This window comes from Lutra lutra, chromosome 11 (genome assembly GCF_902655055.1).
Source record: "Lutra lutra chromosome 11, mLutLut1.2, whole genome shotgun sequence".
NCBI lineage: Eukaryota > Metazoa > Chordata > Mammalia > Carnivora > Mustelidae > Lutra > Lutra lutra.
The window spans coordinates 10,576,174-10,600,089 of NC_062288.1; the positions used below are offsets into that span (position 1 = coordinate 10,576,174).

At 45.1% G+C, this 23,916-nt stretch overlaps 1 protein-coding gene across 3 annotated transcripts in view; it reads right to left on the reverse strand.

Annotated features, from left to right (window-relative positions):
* Nucleotides 1–23,916, reverse strand: part of HECW1 (HECT, C2 and WW domain containing E3 ubiquitin protein ligase 1) — a 460,020-nt gene that overhangs the window by 227,900 nt on the left and 208,204 nt on the right. For all 3 annotated transcript variants that reach the window (XM_047695808.1, XM_047695806.1, XM_047695807.1), the window contains 2 exons: nucleotides 20,461–20,785; nucleotides 12,202–12,309 (listed from right to left, as the gene is read on the reverse strand). In XM_047695808.1, coding sequence (XP_047551764.1) covers nucleotides 12,202–12,309; nucleotides 20,461–20,785 — 433 coding nt within the window. The remainder of the gene's footprint in view (nucleotides 1–12,201; nucleotides 12,310–20,460; nucleotides 20,786–23,916) is intronic.

The following is a 23,916-nucleotide window of genomic DNA, read 5'->3' on the forward strand; positions in this document are numbered from 1 at the left end:
CCAGATACCAGATAGCCCTGTGACCATATTTAACAGGGCTGCTATGCTACCAGCTCCAGGGATGCGGCTCACAGAACTCTACCAAAATAGCTCTCCGGGAGTCACGTAACACAGACAGTCACGCTTTAATCTTGCGAACAGGCTGCATGACAAGGTAAGATCCTCAGAGGTGGGCTAGCCTGGCAAAAAGTGCAGCATCCGGCCCAGCAGAAAACGCTGCTTTGTCTCCACATTCCCCTTTGCCTCACAGGGAGCCTCTCTTCTGCCCCTACCCAATTTTCCCTTAGATTCTAGGAGACACTTAATTTTTTCACCATCTGATGCTCAGGCAGGACTAACGGGGTCAGCTGCAGATGGGACCACGGTTTTCTGCGGAGAGAATCTTGCAGCCTAGGAATATTCAGACCTGCAGGTCCGGCCCAGGAGAGCCCACCCACCAGTCTGGCTCCCAGCCACACAGGATGTGGTAGCTCGAAGCTCATATAGAAATGCCAGGCCATCTGGCATGCTGCATATTGAATTGGCTGCTGCTTTTCCCAGGTGCAGCTGATTCCAAAGCCTAGGACACAGCAACTGAATCCTGGGTCTCTCTAAGAGACCTATGCATCAAAAAAAGCAGCCTTACGGCAGGCAAATTCCTTGCCTGAGAAGGGGACAATGCACTCCAGTGATGTGGGATTTCACGAAAAAAATAACATTTGCGGGTTTAGAATTTACTGCCTCTTGGAAAAAACCCATTTCTGAATTGGAGTCATTGATCTTCACTATTTGGCTGAGTTGGGGAGACCATTCAGGAAGAGAGTCCGCAGACACTGGGAGGGTTGATGGGGCAGGTTAGTGTCAAGGCTGTTAGAGAAAAAAGTGATGAATGAGGCCTACATGCCATCCCATAAAACCCAGAACTATCAACCTGGCTAATGGTGCAAGCTTCTGATGGGCTCGCAGGGCCTCCTTTTCCACATGTCTGGCATCCACAGACCAATCTGTGGAACTGGAAATTTCAGGATCTCTTTCTGGGTAAGCTCAGAGAGGAGTCTATCCCAGATAATCAGGAATTGTCCTAAAGGAAAGTGTGTGGAGGTGGGAGAGGTGACAGAACATCATCAAACACACCAAGTTCAGCCTCTCCTTGCTTGTGTCAGAGGTGGTCAAGCAAGAGGAGCATGCATCATCAGCAACAGTCTTAATTTGACGTAATTATCCCAATGGTAACTACTACCTTACTTTTCTACACTTCCTCGAGGCGGCCGGAATCACAGGCTTTATGAACTTCTTACTACCTTGCATCTGGCTTAGCTTCTTGCCCGCAGCCAGCCTGGAGCTTCCTCTGAGCTTTGCATCATCCTTCCGCGTTTCATACAGAGTCTCAGGACACCCTGATCCTTTAGGCGAGTTTCGGGTTACCTGGCTCCTTTCCAGCCCTGGCAGGTGGCCCCCGCGCAGGAACGACCTTCTCCCGTTCCTCTTCGCTCCGCCGCCGACAGAGGGCGCCAGAGGGGCTGCGCGTCGGAACCCCAGTTAGGACCCTCGTGAGCACTCGCGGGGGGCCGCGGGGGCGGGTGGGGGGTCGGATCTTCTTTCAAGAGTCCATCTCTTACAAGAATTTGTGCAGTTACCTCGTGTGGTTACTTCGTCTGTGTCCTGTATCCAGAGCTTCTATTTAACGGGTTCTGATGTTTTAAGTATTCATTGTTTTGTATTGAGTTTTGCCTGAATTTTTTCTCCAATTTGGGAACCACCTGTGATTACGCTAGTAGAAAGAGTGAGGGCTCGCGGTAGAACATTTTGGTCATTCTTTTCCATGTTCCCACACCCTTCTTCCCTTTTCCCTTCTGTTAGTTTGTTTGTGTTTGTGTTTTTACATCTTCTCTTCCCCTTCTGAAAAGTATTCCATATTACATATATTCTTTATCTTTTCATCTGTTCCTTTGTTAAAGGGTCAGACAGGCCTTAAAATTTTAGTACTCACAAGAAATTCATGTTCTCTGTTATGGAAAACCCACACTGTAAAATAAGTCTCCTTTTTTTCGGGGGGTAACTATTAATGGAGAGAGGGGGGGGGAAAGATATCAAGAGGTTTTTAAATAGAAGGAATAGAAGACCCATGAAAGGCTTTGAATATAGAGGTTCAAATTTCTAGATTCTGTATAAAAATAGCAGTGCTTCATATATGTCATTCTCTGGTAGATGGTGTGGTATTTATAACTATATTTTCTCCAAGGATATGGAGGGCATAATGACACAGTTCCTCCCTTAGAAGTCACGTTCTCTGGTTTGGATTTTAAAGACAGATTGGTGCTCATTCTGGTGAAACTGAAACACAATTAGCTCCTTTCTCCTTTCAGCTTTTTGTCTGTCCTCTTCTCTCAGGTAACAGCCGGCAGTAGAAACGTGGGTCTAAATATGGACCAGGACCTGCCGACTCTGGTTTTGCTTAGGAAGCAGGAAACAGTGCTAAGACTAGCAGCTACTGCAACAGAGAAGGCATTGTTTGCATTTTCTAGACCTTGTGGATGCTGTTAGGTTTTTCAGTATTCTTGGGTATCATGTGAATTCTAGGATTTTGAGAAAGTGAGACTCATGAGTGACTGAGGTCTGGATTAATGAGAATTTGTGAGGAGTTAGTGCCTTTTTTTTTTTTTAACAGTACATGAACTCTGAACTCTTTCTTGGCTCTACAAAGTCTGTAAGGACAGACAGCATCACTGGCATCATTTGAAAATGGCCTTGGGAGTTGACTCAGGGAAAACCTGTTTTGGTGGATGACAGCAGCTCCTGGGGGTAACCTCTGAACTGGCCCCAGGTATGTGCAAAGGACAAGTGTCTAGGAGGTCACACATGGTGTTCAGGCAGGTTTCCCTGACCTTTGTGGGTCTCTTGTCCTCAAGAACACTACAGCTGTGCATGACATAGACTTGACTAAAAGGCTCAGTGGGTCAAAAGGAAGAAAGCTGGGAATGTAGTAGAAAAGGGAAAATGCTCCCTTTCCACTTTTCTTCTAGCATCTAGCTTCCAGGACCTGAATCAAAGAAGGAAGAGTTCCTAATCACTAAGACCTGAACCAAAGAAGGAAGAGTTGCTAATCACTAAACTGATTGGTCCAGTTCCCAGTGTGGACTGGCCCATGTTAAGGGAAGAGCAGAGTAAGTCTGCTTAAAAAGGTAGTACCTCTCTGCCACCTCCTTATTCCAAGAACTGGACAGATCAGAACTGCATGCTGTCTTTGTAGTACCCGGTTGCCATATGCATCTGCCTGGGGACCACTTGGTTCCCTCCCTTACCCATATTTCTCTGTCTCTTCCTCTAGATGGCTCAGAGGCCAGGTGTGGGAAAGAGAAGACAAATGGTTGTTATCCTTGTGCATAAGTCTCTTGCTTTCTACACAGGAGTTCTGAACACTAGCTTAATTAATTCACTAATTAATGGAATATATATTTCTTAAGCCTCCCTAAGAGGAGATGCTACTAGCAATAAAAAGAAAGTTTTAAAAAGTTATCTTGTGTTGAAATTATGGGTGATTTTTACTTTAATCCTTTCTTCAGATTTTGCTGGGAATAGGTAGACTTTAAAAAAATGTCTATACAAATGGGATTCATACACATCTAACAAATACATTGAAACAGAGAAGATTCTGGATTTATGTGTGAAGGAGTAACTGACATCTTGGATTGCATCTGTCTTCTAAGCTGAACTTTATAGCTTTTTATGGTGGAGCCTACGAGCTCCTCACTCGGAATCATCTGGATGGGAGGAAGGCCATATGTTAGCCACCTCCACTTTCCTTCCTCTGGTCAGGGATTTGCTAGAGCAGTGACATCCGGATTCCCATTCTGATGGCCAGTCATTCTGGGAGATATGCCCCCACCCAGCACTGACTCCGACTTCAAAGTTCTATCTAGTATATTACCTGATAACCCACCCTCCATGGGACCAGAACCTTGCACTGAAACTCCACCTTACTGGTGGGGGTCCTTCTGGTCTACTTTGACCTTATCAGGACATCATGGTTGGCTCTGAGGTCAGAGGGTCAAGGTTCAAGTCCTGGTCCTACTCTGTGAATAGTGGACCAGTTGCATTCTCTTTCTGCATCTCAGGAAGAAAAGGGGAAAATACCATTGGCCTCCCAGGGTTTTCATGAAGTTAAGTGGGACAATACATCTTAGGTGTTCAGCATGGTGCCTGGCATGCTGACATCAGCCTTATGCCAAATGGCAGCCCAGGGGCCAGATCTTATAACCCATGCACAGATCCCCAGGGACAAGCACAGGCCACCCCCTGTGGGATGGCTGCAGCCCCCTTCATGCCCATCTGCTCTATCTGTCTAAATGAACATCAGCTGGCCATGCCCTTCGGACGTGGCTTCACCTACCTGGCTGCAGGTCCAGACACAGTATCTTAGTTAGGTCAGGCTCCCTTGTCTGCCCCACATACTCTCCTGCCAAATGTGGACTCTCTCTGCCCTCACCCACATGGGCCTTTATGAGCGAGCTCTTGTGTCCCCATCTCACGGAGATTAAAATGGGCAGAATACTCCCTCCTTACCTTGTCAAAGCACTGTCTAGAGCTATAGAGAACCTCATCGGTCTGCTTATTTCTAGCTCCCTGTGTCTGCGGTCTTGACTAAAAGAGATTAATTCTGTGTGCAGAGAGGCTCTGAGAGGGAGCCTTTTATTGGGGAGTGCTGATTTCACTCTACCACATCTGTACAGGTGAAAACCACTCCTGAGTTCTTCCAGTTTCTTCTTCTCTCCCGTCTCACGAGGAAAGGGGTGCTGTAAGGTTGCTCGCACATGCATTTTTGTCCTCGAGTCCTGTTCCTATCCTGCCCCAACATACTTCTAGTCACCTGGTCCCTAGCAGGTCAAGGGCTTCCAGGACAGGCTGGGCTCTTCACTTTCTCTGCCTCCTGTCCTCCCGGCTCCTTCTGAACCCCAGTCCAACTCTCCACAGATGCATTCCAGACCGTGTCTCCCACGCCTCCTCCACTGGCACTCACCAGGTCGTGTTGACAATGCCTCCTCTCATATTTTCTTCTCCCTAATTGCCCTGGCCCCACTCTTTTGGTTTCTCTGATGCTATGTTACTGTTGCTCCATAACAAAGGAAACAAGATCTTAACAGCTTAAAACAGCACTGTATTAGGATCTCTCCAAGTTCTGTGAGGTGACTGAGCTCAGCTGGACAGCTCTCCCTTGGGGTCTCGCATGCTGTTACCATGGATAACAGCTGGGCTGCACCTGCTTTCCCCTGGGTGGGGATGGCTGGAGCAGCTGGGCTGGCCAACCGTCTCTCCATGCAACCTTACACATGGCCACCTTGGGCTTCTGACAGCACAGCTGCCTCACAGCTCCAAGAGTGAGTTTTCTCAAGGGTAAGGAAATGGAAGCTACCAGTCTCTTAAAATCTGGGCCTGGACGTTGGCACAGCATCACTTTAGCATGAAAACTCATGCGGGAGAGGAGACTTGAATGCCTCTTCTCGAGAGGACTGTCAAGGAGTTTGTGGCTATACTTAATCCTGCACATTGGATGATTGCTCTTCCTCCTCCTCCCTCTGCTCCCATTCTTTGTCAGGACTGTCCTCAACTCTCCCTTATGCCTGCCCAACCCCCTCCTTCGGCCCCCTCCGCCATGCCTTCCGGTCTTTGCAGGTGTCCCTTACCTGCAATGATCTCTCTACCACTTGGCCCCCAATACCAGCCCTTCCCTCCCACTGGCCCCATCTGCCTACAAGCCCCCCTTCCTCATGGGTGATGATCAACTCCGTACCGCAAAGCTGGAATGGGTGCTCCTTATTGTCACTGATACCAGAACACAGTGAGAGGTATGTGCCCGGAGATAAGCACATTCCTACTGGAATGCAACAAATAGCCTTGGCTGGCAGGGACCAGGCCTCTCCCTCCAGACCTGAGGTCCTGAAGATGCGTACAGTGCCCAGGAGGCTTCTAGCACTAAAGGGTTCAGAGAGGCAGGTGAATCTGTATGCTCTTTTATCGACACGGTGACTCAAGTTTCCTCCAGAATAGTCTCAGTCTGTGGTAATAGGGCCTGACCATTTATTTGTGTTAAGAGCTTTCACCTCATTGGGAGAACCTGACACATACCCAGCTAGAAGCCAGCAGCACATGTATTGCTGCAAATCTGAACTACTTGGTCACACCTTTCTGTTGTCTGTAATAATGCTTAGTTACTCTTTGTATTGTCTTTACTTAATCTGACAGACTGACACCTTTGTGGACCAAAGATCACTGTTTCTGCTCTCAGATGTAATGGAATATTGGACATGGTGAGAAGTGACTGCAGTCCACAGCTTGGCTTCTCACACTGGGTAGACTGAGGGCAAGCCTGCTGTGTGTGTCTCCACCCTTGTATGTCCCTCTATGACTTGTTTTCCTGCATGGACCTCTGCCCTCCCACTGCCACATTCCCATGGTCTCATTGGCCCTGTTCAGCCAGAGCCACTGCACACTTAACGTTGGCCTCTGCCCAAACATGATTACTGTGTGAATATTGCCAACCATTTGGCTCTGGTCTGGTGAGGGGTTACTGATTGTGTATTTGGTGACATGGTTCCTTCCTCTACCATTCCAGGGGATTTATCTCCATCAAGATTACTCCTTTTAGGCTTTTAAAGCAAAACGTGAAGGATATAAGGAAGGGAAGAAGGGCACCGTGAGTGCGAGCTACAATTGGGAGGAGGTAAATGGAGAAGTTTAGGTGGGAGGAAAACTGGAGGAATTGTGTGGTGAAAGAGGAAAATTAATTTCAGGAGTGTTGCTGTGAACTGCAAACTCTTTTCTCAAACTTTAACAAATATAAGAACATCAGCGATATTGAAATTACTTTGATTGTTGTAGAGAGCAACTTTGACCAGGACGTCCCTTTGGGATAGCATTAAACTGGATGAACAATGGGGTTGTCATGGTGTCCCAGGAATTATATAATAAATATAAAATGACATTATAATAGGAGTGTCCAGTGTCTTGCAAATATGTGTATGGATGGCTCCATACACATGGATGTCTATGGATGGTGATCCTTGTTCCTCACAAAACAAACAACAACCAAAAAAAAAACAACCTGTGAGGCCGTGTGAGTGCCATGTGAGTGTTTAGTCTTCCCAAGTAGACTTGAGATTTCCTGAAGGCTCAGAGCCTATGACTCAAATGTTTACCACACTACAAATGGAGACATCTCCTTGGAAATAACAAATTGGTGACTGAAAATGGCGGCCAACAGTGTCATTCTTCGCCACACCAGTGCTAACCACAGAGCAGTCCTGGTGAAAGTATGCCCAGGTTCAAATAGAAGGCTGCAACAATGTGTCACCTGAACCATCTGGGTTGCCAACCTGACAGGATCCCTGTGTGCAATCATGGATCTGGGTGGCCTTCCAGCTCCAGCAGGGCTAGTCCTTGCTCTTGCTGCATTGCCGGAGAGGAGGAAGCATGTGCCAGAAATGCCAATGAGGGGAAGCCAGCTAGTTCTCCTGGAGCCTCGCTTTTCCTCCAGTGCCCTTCAGTCTTCAACTCTAGCTGCAAAGCATCTCCCACAGAAAACTCCCCAAACAAAGCTATTCAGTTCACAGTCATCACCAGGACACCCACTTGTCCATTCTCTGAGGAGAAATGCCACGTGGAGTGTTGGCTGCTGATCAGACCCCTCTCAGAGAGCCACTGCCACTCCTAATTCAGAGTCTTCTACTCACAGAGCAGACGGGGCTAGACCAGACACATCGGGCACTCACGGCATAACTCAATTCATCTTCACGGGGCTGCCATCTCAGTGTGAGGCAATAACTTCATTTTATAGATGAAGAAACAAGAAGAGGCCACACCGGGGGGGATGTTGAGCTCACATACCTCTCGCCTGGAAGCCCCTTGCCCAAGTGTGGACCGAAAGGCAAAACCTGACCCCCTCCCACCTGTGTGAAGTTCGCCTCATGACACTCAGTGGGTGTCGTTTCAAAACTTACAGCAGGACGAGTGCTTAGATTTGCTGTTAAATATAATCAGGGGTCGCTGTGTGTTTTTTAACTTTGGGATGATGGATGGAAAAGGACTGGAAATGTGCTGATGTTTGAGGGCCATTCTTCCAACAAATGCTGGGTGGGAGAATCAGCACAAGCAGGAATCAGCGTGTGACTCTGGAAGTGAGAGCAGAGATGGGAAAAGGCTGAATGTGCCAGCGTGAACGTAGGACAGAACCAGTGACCTGAGCAGGGGCAGGAAACCAAGATGGGGAAGAGCAGTCAGACGGGACTGCGGGTTTCTGGTTTACACCCAGACAGCTGTGAGAAGGCCATGCTCATGACTGTGATAATATGACACAACCCAAGGTGGTCCCTCTGGGAGAGACTCTTCTGGCCGTCATCAGTGGCGGCTGAAAGCACACTTCTCTACTCTTCATGCTACTGATGGGGAGCGATGGTGAACAGGGAGCTATCTGGAACAGATCTGGGAAAGAGATCAAGAAAAAGATGCCTTCTCTGTAGAATCACTGCTTCTGGGCAATGCAAGCCCCAATTCTGAAGGAGTTCTGATAGCAGCACACAGTCAGCAAGACCTGGCTGGGGTGACTCTTGAGGCTTGAGTCTGGCCTGCTCTAAGCCTGACTGCATATATTAAAAGATAGTCATGGGGATACAAAAATGATACAACATTGTAAGGCTTGATCGGGTAAGGAAAGCTGAAACTTCACTAGTTCTTTCTTTTGTCAGTGTTAAAACTTGTATCTTGGGCGCCTGGGTGGCTCAGTGGGTTGGGCCTCCGCCTTAGGCTCGGGTCATGGTCTCAGGGTCCTGGGATCGAGCCCCGTGTCAGGCTCTCTGCTCGGTAGGGAGCCTGCTTTCCCTTCACTCTCTCTGCCTGCCTCTCTGCCTACTTGTGATCTCTGTTAAATAAATAAACAAAATCTTAAAAACAAAACAAACAAACAAAAAAACCTTGTATCTTATTGCAGTTCTCAGATTATAGCAATTATTACTATAGTCAAAAGCAGCCCACTAGGGAAAAAGTATGCCAGAGAAAAGGAAACCTTTCTTTTGTGTTTTATCATGCATGTAACTCCTTGCAGAGTGCAGGAAATGGTTGTTTTGAATGGTCCTCATTTAGTAGTACTTTCAAAATCTGATTTAGTCAGACCTTAAAAAAAATTTATATAAATCAATAGCAATTTCCTAATTCTAAATTGAATCATGACCCCAAAGAAATGTACTATTAGAACATTACAGATCCCAGGTAATCTGCGATATAGCTCTACTCCTAGAAAAGGACAAAAATAAAAAGAGAAAATAAAAATAAAATAAAAACCTCATCTATTATTTTAATTTAATCCTCAGATAAAAAGAATGGTCTTCTGTCCTATTTCAACATTTAAAATCTGGCCCATGTGCTGTTTGTAGAACAGATTTTAATTTTAAGAAGGTATAATTTACCAATTAGATTAATGCATTTAGTACTATTTAGAGACTATAGGAGTCTGATTTTTATTAATATCAAAAACTTGTGTAACCTTCCGGGTAATGGCCTGGCTTCTGCATTCTTATTATACCTCTGATGCTTTTATTGCATTAATGAAAGATAGCCATATCAGAACATTTTGTACATTCAAACCCTTCCTATTTGTTAACCTGGCACTTTTCCAATAATACATTTTGAAAATATCAATTATTTCACATTAAAAATATGAATTCACATAGCATATTATATACAGTTTTAATGTACTCAGACTCCTAAAGCTATTATCCATTACCACGTTCTAATTTATTTGATTTATAGGTGTGCCCGGAGTTAAGATTCTCATCATTTGCGAACTCAATTAAGTTTTTCCTTGATAAATTTTTCGTTTTTGACCCATTAGATTACATTTGTACAGAATAATACATTCTCCGTACATTGAACACAGCTTTGATGTATTTGCAACCACCTTCTCAATTTCACTTTCATCCACTTGAGATAGTTCTAGTCCAGCAGGTGCACTGCCCAGCGAGACCTTCTCAAGTTTGCACCAAGACGTTTGCAAAATGTCATTTTTCTGACGTGTTCCATTTTTAGTTATTTTTGAATATGACCTGGCAAGCCATTTGTTTATTCTAGAACGTTGCTACTTAACCGAGTTTGAATACACTTTTACTCAATTATGACAATATTTTATATAATTTACAGAGCTGGCTTTATGTTATAGTATCTCTCTAGTGGCACTCTAAGTGTCTCTTCATCCTCCTGACGCAGACAATTATGTTAAATGGTTTGCTATTTGAAATGAAAGAACAGCACTACTGCTAGATTAATTTATACACAACCCACTTTTTCACAGTAGCTCATAAAATTTCACATTATCCTTAAGAGTTATTTCTTTGTCTCTAAAAAAACATATACTTGTAGGATGTGCTCCTTCCTGCACCGTTTTGAGCTGATACTACATTTTGACCCTAAACGGCTTCTTTCTCAATTAGTTAGAACCCCAAAGAAGATAACAGGTGTACAGTAAAGACGGCCTCTCCATCCAACTTCCAACACAGACTAGAGAATACAGTCAGTTCTTGTGTCTAATATTCATTACTAATGCAAGTTTTTACCTTTTTTGTTCTTACCATTTGGGAAGTCACACTAGGGACCACTAGCTGGAACCCACTGTTAGCCCCAGATCAAGCCCATCTATGTCCTTCATGATCAATGATACTATTTGTGGGACGGGGAAGATACTGGCATGACTTGGGCAAAGGAGGGCATGCTGGGGAGGATGGGGAAGGGGGCTGAGGGAGGAGAATGGGTCTTATTTGGTCTTGGCAGTAGGGCGGAGAAGTTTCAGTCCATGGAATCAGAAAACAGAGCCATGAGGCTTTTGGCCAGATGGTATCAGAGTTGAGTTCAAGGCATTTTGCTTGGTGTTAACATGCAAAATGGATTAGGAGGAGGAAAGCTAGAGTCAGGGAGCCAAATATTAAGGAAAAGGAAATCTCTTGTTGGGAACTTCATTATGACTAAACCAAAGTCAAGGGCCCAACCACATCTCATAAAATCATTTCACCTCTACATCTGACAGTATCAAATCGCCTGTCTACACATTCTGCAGGTGCTAATGCAAAATAAGGGGGCATTTGTGTCATTTCTAGGAGAGATGCCATAAGCTTCTAATGGGCAGACACTAGACCTTTCATTTTCAAATCCCTCATCTTTGAAATATAGTAGGTCTTATAAAATGCTTACTGAGTGGATGAATGGAAATGAGAGTGAATAAAAATGGCAGCAAAACATAAGCATTGAAAGCATACAGTTTTTCTTGAACAACGAGTCCAATGATAACAGACAACTCTAGGTTCCTGGCCACATATGCTTTCCTCTGAGAACAGGATGGTTGGAACAAGGGAGTATCTCATCATTGCCTTTCAGAAGAGTTACACTGCCTGAATCCCGGCTATGAACGAGAAGGTGCAGGAAAGGATTTGCACATTCAGCACTCTCCAGTACACAAGTGGGAAGGGAAGGACTTAGAGATAAGGGTAAACTGTGCATTCCTTCAGCTGGTAAACATAAGGCCCACAAAGCTATTTCGTCGTGCAATGGGAAATGCATCAATATGGGGACCTATGAAAAGAATCCTTCTTTCACTGTAAGAATGATTTTTTTCAAAGACAGAAAGTTTCGAAAATATCTTAGTAACATACATGATGACAAGTTTATAAACCCAGAAATGTCAGTAAGTCAGGAGTCAAGGAAACAGGCTGTTGGTAGTAATGGATCATCCGCGCCCTGGGGAACTGTGGCCAGAGTCAAAGGTCAGGGCAGCGCAAGGAACATCCCCAGCATGGTGGGGCCATGAGCAGGGAGCCTTGAAGAACCTGCTCAAGTCAAGCCAAAACTGGATGATAAGATACAGCAGGGCAGCTACTGCAAGGTTAGCACGGGGAGGAGCCACAGCGTGAAAGTTAAGGGATTTAAGGCAAAAGGTCTTGAATGCAGAGGCCTATGAATGACTATGAGCCAAACTTCTCTTTGAAATGAAAAGGAACGGCCCCCTGGGCTGGTCTGGATGGCTGTTGCCCAACTAACCCAGAGCTTACTTCTTATTTTTAAGCATTTCATAAACCTATGACTCTCTTACATGGCACATTTCTAAGGGGAGGCAATGCAATGAACAACAACAAAATTGCCGCTGAACTCTGCTTAATCCTGAGCAACAAGAATAGGAAAAGTACTTACGTTCCACAAAGTAAGAGCTGGCATCAATCTTCCAGATGATCTGGCCCCGATGAGAACCATTGACTCCACGGTTTTTATAGTCCAGAAAGTTTTCTGACAAGACCTCATCTAAATGAATAGCAGAACAGAGAAATATATTAGCTTACAGCATATTTAGAACAAAAAAAGAAAGAAAGAAAAAGAGCAAAGGATATTAAGGCCAAAGTACTTTTTCAGCCAACTCAGCCGAAGAAAAAGTACCTGGAATCAGAATCAGAAAGCTGGAAGTATCCTCAGATACTCTCTGAACCAACCCCTTTATAATGCAAGACTCCTCCCCACTCTGCAGTACTCCTAAGCTCATCCAGCTGGTTCGTGAACACTTCCCAGAACACAAAATGATTGCTCCTGTGGCGATCCATTTCACTTTTGAACAGCACTTCCATGTGCGAAATCTGAGTGTGAAAATCTCCCTAAAACTTTCAGTAGCTGGTCTCTATGGGGGTCTGTGAATGAGCCATAAGGAAAACATCCAATCACACTTCCTATTGGGTCCCAATCATCACAGGCTCCAACCAATAGCATTTCTTCTCCAGCCTGAATACCATCATCCTGTAATACCTGGGACTCGTCCACGGATGTGTCCATCCGTCCTTCACGCACTCATACATTCATCTATTCATTCAACAGATACTTATTGAGCTCCAACCGTCTGTCATGCTGGGGAATATGCAGGAGCCACAGTTGGGCAAAACCAAGATGGTCCTTTTTGAACTAAAGTTTACAAGCAACTGAGGATACAGACTTGAAACAACAAGTAGAGAAATAAAGGTATTATTACAATTTGTGATAGGGGATAGGAAGGAAAAGATCAGGGTGCTCTGATGGGAAATTTCAAGGAGGGAGGAGGGAGGAGGGAGGCCAACAGGGGTTCAGGGAAGTACTGAGGGATAAAGAAGCCACAAGGGCAGAGATGAGGGTGGTGTGTGGAGGGCAAAGAGAGAGGTCCTGATGCGGTGTCCAGGGCTCAAGCTCAGGGAGAGCCTCCTGCCTGGTAGCACCGAGAGGAGCTTGTGGGGAGATGATGTACTTTTTCTTTCCTGCTATTTCTCTGCTCAGTACAGTGCAACAGTCAATATCCTTTCTACAGCTGGTGTCCAGAGAGGAACACAGCATTCCTGGAGAGGACAGATCTCTGAAGACCCAGCTGACTTCCTCCTCTCTGGCTCTAGACCTCATGTTTTCGGTGCAGACTAAGACAGAGATATGAATTTTACTTTGATCATCCGTGGTGCCCTTGGCGGTTTCCTCTTCACCAGAATGTAACCACTTAAGCTGGATGGATCTGAGGCTGTGGGGAAACCTACTTGAGAATCCAAATCGACCACAGTGATGGGAGGAATAAAGAGAACTCAGGGGCTCCTCTACAGAAAGCAGCTAGGTCACGGTTATCCTTTTTGCAACTAGGATATCCTGAGGTTCACATCCTGTATCTGAATGGACTGGAGAACAGGCTAGAATGATGGCAGGGCTTGTAGCTGAAGGACCCAGCTCTTAAGGCCCTTTGTGCCGTGTACCAATGGCATCACCTGCAAAGTTGCGGGGGACGGGGCGGTGGAGTCCTAATAACTAGGACCTCCTAGTGGAGGATTAAATGAGATAGCTGGTCAATGTGCTTGTGACCTGCCATGCTGATTGCACATTTTGGCTATCTCTTCTTTGGCAAAGATGATTGGGCAAAGCAACACTACCTCTGCTTCATTAGTAACAAGAACTCTTTGTATCCCTCAGGAAAATCACTTGGTTGCAACATTTGCCAGTCTTAATATTCACAGCGTGTGCTCACATCCCTGGTTAGGTTACTAAGATGATTGCATAATATGTCTTTTAGAGTAATTGCCTCCTTTCTGCAAAAAAGGTGTAATATTTTCCTAGCTCCCTGGGTCTTCAGTACAGATATAACGAGTCTCACATCCAGATAGAGATTTGCCTCATTATGGCAATTCTCTAAGGAGAGGTATTTACTTGAATCTATCCACTCTGATCACCAGAATATTCATTTAAACAGTTACAATCAGATGTCCACGTAACTAATACCTAGAAGGGAGGTGTTCATTCATGCATTAGTCAATGGTGTAAGATTTCCTCCTCTTCAGGCAACATTCTAAACTGTGGGGACATACTGGCAAGTAAGATATGGTCTATGTTCACAGAAAGTTTCTAACAGATTTGGGGATTTATTCAAGAAAACAGACAATGTCACTAGATTACAGTAAGTATAAGAATGGGTTAAATATCAAGAAAGCCCAGGGCCACAAATGAGAAAAGGATGGGCTGAGTAGGGGGGGAAGAGTGAGAAAAGACTGAACTAGGATGGCAAAATAAAGAGAACAAGATCCATGTGGTTGTACAGGTTTAAACACGACACATTTGGGAAGGAGACAAACCAAAAAAGACTCTTAATGTCACAAAACAAACTGAGGGTGGCCAGGGAGAGGGATATTGGGAGAGGGTAGTGGGGTTATGGACATTGGGGAGGGTATGTGCTATGGTGAGTGCTGTGAAGTGTGTAAACCTGGCGATTCACAGACCTGTACCCCTGGGGCTAATAATACATTATATGTTTATTAAAAAATTTAAAAATTAAAAAAAAGAAAATAAATAAATATTTTTTGAATTGCATGAAAACACTAAAAAAAAAAAAAAAAAGGACACATTTTAAGAGACCGTCAACTGCTCCTAATAAATAGCCCATTCTCTTGCACTGACAATACTTCATAACAGATACCACACCAGAAAACAGAATAGTCTATATTCTTGTCTGGCCCATCTGTGCTGAGAGGTCAGCTCCTTCCCCAAGGGCATTTATGGCCAATTTTTAGAAAAGTTACTGGTCTTTGCTTGGAAATCCAAATGTACTGTGGGGGTCAGATGCAGAAAAACAGAATCAGTCCAGATAGTTCATGCAGAGGGGGATTTAATGCAGAGAATTAGGTTTTGGAGACATGGACGCTAGGCCGGGCCTCTGAGAACAGCCCCAGAATAACAGAAAAACTCCAAGGCCCAGCTCCTGCCTCGCTCACAGAAGCCTTGTGGGAACTGCTAAGTTCCTCACAGAGCAGCTGCAGCCCATGAGCTGAGAATTCAAAGCAAAGAGAGCACAAGGAACACAGCAGGGGGCTGCTGCCCTACTAGACCGCGACCAGGCCAGGGCCCAATGAGTACCCGCCACCTTGAAGAGAGGGAGCAGGCATAAGGCATCCTGGTGGAAAGCTGAATTTCTCAGCCACCAGCTAACCAGTAGGGGGATTCCCCAGAGCTCAGATCCTCCTTCCCCATCTTGCTTAAGTGCACCTGACAAGGGGACCAGCGTGCATCTGAAGATGGCTGCACAGGAGTCAGAGACATTTAAGGTGCTGGGACCAGATTCTGCACTAGAAGGCGGCAGTGGAGAAGAGAAGAGGCCTGAAATGGATGGTGGGGGCCCAGCCAGGCCCTTTGCCACCCTGAGGACTGGCAGCCCCTAGACCCTACATCCCAAAGTTTTTTTTCCCATATTCTTTGTCATGGTGGAAGTCTTTTTTGGGAGCAATGTTTGTGTGGTTACAGGGAAATTTACAGCCCCTTGAGGAAGGAAGGCTAGGCTACCTTAGTAGGTATGTGATTTTATGCATCTTATTTAATCCCTCGGTGTCTTTCCTTCCTCACTACAACCTGGGTATATTATCAATGCCTGCCCCAAAAGTCTGTTGTGAAGACTGAATGAATAATACAGGGAGTGGTCTTAGATCAGTGTCAGACATCACCAGTGAGGAGATACTTCTGTTTACAGTCTGGGCTAACAATAGCGCTCTCTATGGCAAAGCTCTATGATGCACATGCAAAACCATTAATAATAACCTGAAACATTAGCGTAGGCCAGTGCTGTTTAAAGTTTTGTCATTACTCATTTTGTACAGAACACATAGAGATGCATTAAGTTTCTCAAAAAGAGATTATATTTGCTGAATGATATTTCTTCTGGCGTGTAGACTCCTACTCCCTATTCCAGTCTATAATAGAGAAAAGATCTTTACAGGTTGTTAAAAATTTGTATTAGAAAGTTCTAGTGAAGTTTACTGAAACAGCACACATGGGAAAAATGAAATGTACTTCTCTTGCTTTGTCTTCAAAATGAAAGCATAGGAGCTATGCTTTCTATACCCTAATCTGTAATAGAAAAGACTACTGCTGCTGAGAGTGGCATGGACAAGGAAGCACAGAATCAGATAGAAAGGACAACTGATCCACTACATCTAAGCCCAACAAAGAAAATGCAACCTGGCTTCCACTTCTCAGAGGAACTCGTGCCTTCTGATAATCGAATGGGGGCAGAAACACCCTTGATTGAGAACGTCTGGTCTCTGATTAAAAGCACTCATCATAAGGACAATAAGAAAAATGTAATTTTTAGATTGATAGATCAATCTAATGGAAAGAAGAAAAGAATCAAAAAGAAAACGCAGTAGATAAGGAATATGAAGAAATGATAAAAATAAATCTTCATGTAACAGTTAAGACAATAACGGAAAAGTGCTGTTCTGGCCAGTTAAAATCCAGAGACTCCTAGATCAGAATATAAAAGCATACACAAATGCTACATTTAAAGAAAAGATGAAGTCTGAAAATAAAGTAAAAGATTAAGCAAATATGAAGCAGAAGGAAACTGAGAGACTAATCTTAAATAGTTTTAAAAAAAAGAATTCAAGGCAAAGAGTAGCACAAGGAACACAGATAGATCTGTAATAATAAACTAAGAAATGGTAGTAGAAAAAAGATATGAAACATTTATGTAGCGGGTAATTCACAGCAACATATACAAAGCATAGAATCTACAGAAGTGAAGGTAGAGATAGATAAATTAAGATTAAAATTTATACATTTTTACTAGCAATTTTGACACAATGCATTCCAAAATCAGAAGAGACAACAAATCAGAATATACCTGATTAAACTTTCCACGTATTAAATACACAGGAGAGAGAGAGAAAAGTCCTTGGTTTGCAAGGCGCCCTGTGAACTGAAACTTGAATGTATCAGAATCGTGTCCTTGCTCTGCAAAGTTCTTGGAAACTGCTACCATTGTTACCTCAGCTGCTATGGAACTGGGCAAAATGAGGATACAGCCTCAGGACAAAGTTTGGGAATTAAGGTAATTTGCTATCCCACACCCAGAGACTAGAGCTCCCTGACAAGGTAGATCAAGACATGAAGTATCGATCAATAGGCATTAAATGTGCATTAAATGTCTCACCAGTTCAGTTCAGTAATTCTAGAAGAAAGTCCTGTTTTCTCCTCTATTTTGGATAGGAAACCTCGAGCTCTGATGATGATACCTGGCTGGGGCCATACATTCTGGCCAGCCACAGGACAGGATTCTAAACAAGGTCATGCTGTCACTGAAACCATGTGATCATTCCCCATTCTGTGTCACTAGGAGAGAGAATCCTTCATTACACTGTATCAAGCTCACGAACCACTCCCTAAAGGACGGCAGCTAAATGGGATTTCACCGATGATGATAATAACAGGGATGCTCCTGTTACTGACCCCGACTCCACTGCATTCCTGGCTAAGGACAGCACTGGGATCAGTAGGAAGGCCACACATCCCCCTCCACATCCAGGGGTCTCACTCTCTCCCCAGTCATGTTTGCCTGGGGAGCCTGAAGGTCAGAGCTGAAAGCATCCCAAACCTGGCCTCCCATGGGCATTTCGGTTTTCCTTGGATATAGAACAGCTCCCATTGGATACCGCACCAGGAAGTGCTGAGATGTTCCTATGGGCAGCAAGGGGTCTGAGACCAGGCCGGGCAGCTCTGTGGCCTTGAGAGCCACTGCACTGGCCTCACTTCCATGGCGAAATGACAGATTAAATTAAATCATCACCTCTAAAGTGTTAGGTCTACGTCAATGATCTGATCTTTGGCAAGGCACTGCGAATGTGACAGATAAATTACTAAGGACCTACAAATTATGAACTCTTAAAACTCCCAGATAATGTTGGATTTGGAAATTATTTCTGAAATGCTATGTTGCCTAAAGTGTTGGCGTTCTGCATTAAATAACTTCACAGTTATATATATGCAGCTACTATGAGGAGAACAAACTGTCAAGTTAAGATTCTAAGATGATGAGCTGTGTTTACTTTTGTCTTAGTCAAAATGTCATGTTAACACCGGATCTGATTCATTCTCAGAGTTTCACGACATTCGATGCTGCTGACCACTCCTTCCTTCCTCTGCCACCTTCTCTTGACTTCTGTGACGTGGTCTCCTAGTTTGATCCTAAGTCTCCACCCCTCCTCTACCTCCTTTGTGGGTGCGTCCGCTGCCCCGTCTCTGACAGAGGCTTTCTGGTGCTCTTTTCTACACAATCCACGGTGACCTCATCAACTCTTGGGGGGCCCATTACCTGAAGCCTCCACCCCCAGCCCGGATTTAGGGCTGAGCTCCAGATCCAGCCATTCCTTCACTTTGGATGAATGTCCTTGGGTGTCACACCTTCCCCCATCACGTGCTCCTCCTCCAACGGTTCTCTGGCCGGGGAATGAATGGCACTGCACGAGGGTACAGCTTTAAAGAGTTGCTTCAGAAACAGATCTGTGGTCAAAATCTAATTGCCTAAGTTGCTAAACAAGTAACATCCATAATGAATGAATGAAGGTAGGGACGGATGGGAGGGAGACTGTGGAAAGACTGAAGGGTACAGATAGGCTACCCAAAGCAGCTAATGCTTAACTTTGGTGAACTAAAGCCAAGTAGAATGATGGGCTCGGGCTGCCAAATTGAGGGTTTTTGTAAAAGAAGCTAGAAATCTGGATTTCACTGTGAAATCTCTACAGTGTTGGTAACTCATCAAATTTAAAATAATATGGACTAAAAATATGCTTGGGGGGCTCTTATTTTACAAGCTCTGTTGTAGTCTGATGGTATCCAAACAATTTTACTCAAGAACTATTCTGAAGCAAATTACACTTTACCTAAGTCCAATTGATCTAGTAACCACTGTTTGCATACAAATTTCAAAAATTACATTTCTCCATCTTTATAACAAAGAGTCTATTGTAAATACGCCAGCCAAGCAGATTTCTAAACCTTTAAGAGAGCTAAAAATATTTCCCTGATAGCTAGTCAGTTAAATAAGATCCCCTTTATTTTATCAGAAAAACAGGTCGTAAAATACTCATAAAATCCACTGGTTTCTGTGATACTTCATGATATTAAATTGGGCATTTTGTGTCCGAATGTGTAGTTTGTTTTTTTTTAAGATTTTATTTATCTACTTGACAGAGACACAGCAAGAGAAGGAACACAATCAGGGGAAGTGGAAGAGGGAGACGCAGACTCCTCGCCAAGCAGGGAGCCTGATGCGTGGCTGGATCCCAGGACCCGGGGATCATAACCTGAGCCGAAGGCTGACGCTTAACGACTGAGTCACTTGGGCACCCCTGAATGTGTAAATTGCTCCACACACAAACTGATAGCAGAAGGCCTGGCCTCCCGAGTTTGATGCCTGACTCTAGAGACCACCACGAGCCCCCCGCCCCACCCCCGCAGCAACCACAACTTTGCTTCGTAAATGCACTGATTTCCAGCACATCCGATTCTATCAGGAACAAAAGATTAAATCCATGTTTCAGGTGAGTTCAAATTTGTGAGATCTGCTGACTTGTGCATTCTCCTCTCAGCTACCACTCTGTTCCTCAGCCTGCCATGTGCTCGCTCTCACTGTACATCGAATCCAGTGACATCTTTTGAATACAAAGCAGTAAGAACATGGAAAGAGCAAGTGAGAAGAGGTGCCCCACGATGCTGGAAACAGTGAAATTCCCTCCATGGAGATGGGAGCACATCGCTCGTGTTTATGGTGTTGCTTTGGTCTTAGGAACATACGGACTTGACAAGAGGCTTGTAATGCTAACTTATTCATAAGTAGAAGAGCTTCTACACCTGCCAATGGTAATGACGTTTGTGTCCAAGCACTCCCAGCCCTTCCATCTTAGGATTTTCTTCCACTGAATGGAGGTAGCAAGAGAAGCCTCAGTACCTGGTCTGCAGTGTGTTAGAATCTGGTGTGTATGTGACACAGGTGACTGCAAGTTGTGGGAGTCTGTGACATATGAAAGCATACATAAAAGGGCACCGTGAACCACACACTTGCTGAACAGCCAAACCACGGTGTCCAGACCCTTCTGTCTGCAGCACACTGCGGGCTGGTCCTGCTAAGTGCATCTGACTCACCGATGAGATACATGCCAATCCAGTCTCCGGCGTCCACTTCCTCCTTGATGTCCCAGTGGATCACCAGGTCCTGCGAGTGCCCTATGGAGTAGTAGGAGCTGCTGACCATAAGCGTGGAGCGGCTGTCCGAGGTGACCAGGTCGGTGTCACTGGTGGAGCGGGGGATGGTGACGGTGCCATGGGGGCCATTCCTGATGGCCATGCTGTGGAACTGGCCAGGGTTGTAGCTGTGACGGAGCGGCTCCTTGCACCGGCGTCGATTCTGGGAGGTTCTGGATGGAGATGCCATGGCGGCCAGGCCTAAGAACCTGTTCTGGTACAGATTCTGTGAGGGCAAAGAGACAATGAGCAGGGGTGTGAGACCTGATCCCGTCTTCACAGGGAGATGAGCTGTGAGTGAGCAGCCCTCCGAGGAAGGTCTGAACTCCGGCTCGGGCTTCACACAGAGGAGACAGGAACAAGAATGCAAGCTCACCAATGGGCTGGGCAGTGCCACGCTTGGCTGGGGTCTGTCTCTCCCCTCACTCCCTCTAGCCCGGGGGTCTCAGAAGGCCCAGATGGCTAAGGCGGGGTGACCGCCCCAGACAAACAGCCATCTCTTAAGAAATCCAGCACCAATTCACTGAGAACAAGTTTTATCCTTCTTTAGGGTAGATCACAGTTATTATCACTGAACATTTTAGTGATCCCACCAGGATTCGACAGCCTATACACAGCCCAGAATCAGAGGTGGTCCCTGCATTACAACTCTCCCCATTACAACTCTATGCCCTACAGAATGTCCCCAGTCGTCTGGGATTTCTATTAAGGACCTCCAATACCTAGGGATCTCCCAACACCGTAATTTTTGACAAAATCCAATCTCAGAGGACTAGGACTCCCTTGGAGCCAATGTTACTGTAGAAACCATTGGATCAGATGAGGAAAAGGCAAGCTTTGTACTGTTCACAACACTGAGCACTTCATATGAGCTGAGTGGATACACAGTGATAATAGCTGGATTGTTCTGGATACAGATGGCTTTTAGAACATGGGTGGGGGGCGCCTGGGTGGCTCGGTCGGTTAAGTGACTGCCTTCGGCTCAGGTCATGATCCCAGGGTCCTGGGATGGAGCCCCACGTCGGGCTCCCCACTCAGTGGGAGTCTGCTTCTCCCTCTCCTCCCTGCTTATGCTCTCTCCCTATTTCTGTTCTCTCTCTCTCAAATAAGTAAAAATTTTTTTTAAAAAAGTCTTAAAACATGGGGGAGAAACATCATAGTGAACTTACTACACAAGAGACCCTTTTTCTTTTTTTTTTTTTTTTGGCGCTTCATTTACATTTATTGGCTTTATGATTAAAAAAAAAAAAATACAGCTCAGGAGCCGCCAAAGGCGAGAGATGCAGAGGACAAGGGTTGGAGAAGGAGCTCGGAGCTTCCATGTCCTTTCTGGGGGTATCACCTTCCCAGTACCTTGATCACCAGCCTGGAGGCTCTCTGAACCCCTTTGTGTAGGGTTTTTTTAAATGGAGGTTTTCTAATGTCGGTGTGAAGGATTAAATCCTGAGCCATTGGTGAGTGACTCCATCTCTAGCCCCTCTCCCATCCCTGGAGGTTGGGGTTGGAGCTGAAATTTCCACCCCTCTTTTTTTTTTTTTTTAATTTTTAATTTTTTTTATTTTTTCAGCATAACAGTATTCATTATTTTTGCACCACACCCAGTGCTCCATGCAATCCGTGCCCTCTACAATACCCACCACCTGGTGCCCCCAACCTCCCACCCCCCACCCCTTCAAAATTCTCAGATCGTTTTTCAGAGTCCATAGAAGAGACCCTTTTTCGAAACAAGGAAGGGTGATTCTGACTTCATCAAAGTATATTAAAATAGGCATTTAAATGTATCATTTTGGCCATAAAACCTGGCTATAAAAGTACATGCTGGTCTACAAATAGGAACACTTTCATTTTTTTTTTTTTTTTAAGATTTAATTTACTTATTTGACAGACAGAGATCACAAGTAGGCAGAGAGGCAGGCAGAGTGAGAGGAGGAAGCAGGCTCCCTGCTGAGCAGAGATTTCCCCGTGCGGGGCTCAATCCCAGGACCCTGGGATCATGACCTGAGCTGAAGGCAGAGGCTTTAACCCACTGAGCCACTCAGGTGCCCCAGGAACACTTTCAAGGAGAGAAGATTAAGGGGGTGCCTGGGTGGCTGGGTCAGTCAAGCATCAGACTCTTGATTGCAGCTCAGGTCATGACCTCAGGGTGGTGAGATCAAGCCCTGAGTCAGGCTCCACACCCAATATGGAGCCTGCTTCAGGTTCTGTCTCTCCCTCTCCCTCTACCACTCCCTGCTCTTGCTCGCTTGCTCTTAAAAAAAAAAAAAAAAAAACCCAAAACAAAAACAAAACTCCCCAAAAGACAACAGAAGAGAAGATTAAGGCCTGAAAACGGGTTGAGTCATGCAGTTTCGATCCCAGGAAAATTACTTATTGCACACATCCATCAAACCAAGTTTCTGTTTATGGGTCACGAGGCCCAGGCCTCAGCGGCCGTCCCCTCTGCTCTTGAGATTACGTAAGTCTGTTCAGTAGTCACTCAGGCCTGTGCTTTTCCCATCCTCCAAGACCAGGGCCCTTGTAAAAAGTCCATTAACCTGATGAAGCACAATGTTGGCATACTCCATCTCAGGCCTTAATGGCCATGTGGCAGGACTATCCGTTCCTTCTTTGAGTCTCTCATTAGGAATTCCTCAGGCCCCCCTCGTGGTAACCATGGCATTACTATAGGCAGAAAAGCCCAGACTTCAGAAAGCATCTCATCACACTACTGACACCATATGGTCTTTTTTTTTTTTTTTGGTTTTGGGGTTTTTTTGTTTTGTTTTGTTTTAAATGCTTGTCATTGCAACAGTATGAAAATGGACAGACCAGTGTCACCTGGAAACCAGTCCTCCTTTCGGAAAGACAGGCAAAGCCCAGGAGCCTGGGCCATCCACGCACTCAGCAGGCCCCCTGGCTCTTCTGGGCAGTTCAGAGAGGACATCGTTAGCCTGCCCATGCTCCAGTGGGGTTTGCCCAGAGACCTCCAAAAAAGAAAGGCTGTGGCTAGAGCATGACATTTCTGCAGCTCATATATACTTTATGTGGACAAATAACATCTTATAGTATTATTATGGAGAATAAAAACAACTTGCAAGTAAGTAGTCAAGTTTATGATTACAGGTTAAACCAAAGCTGGTGCAGCACCTACCAAACTCCAACCTGCGTATCCCTAGACGTTTTACTTCATCTTCCTGGTCCTCAGTTTCCTTATTTTAAATGGGTTGTTGTCAGAACTTACTGAGAGAACGCAAACCAAGCTCTTGGCATAACAGGCACTTAATAAATAAAAATCTACTAAAACACTACTGGTATTGCTTTACTAAGAAAGCCTCACTGAAACATATGTCCTGGGCAATCGGCTGGGCTCACTCACTA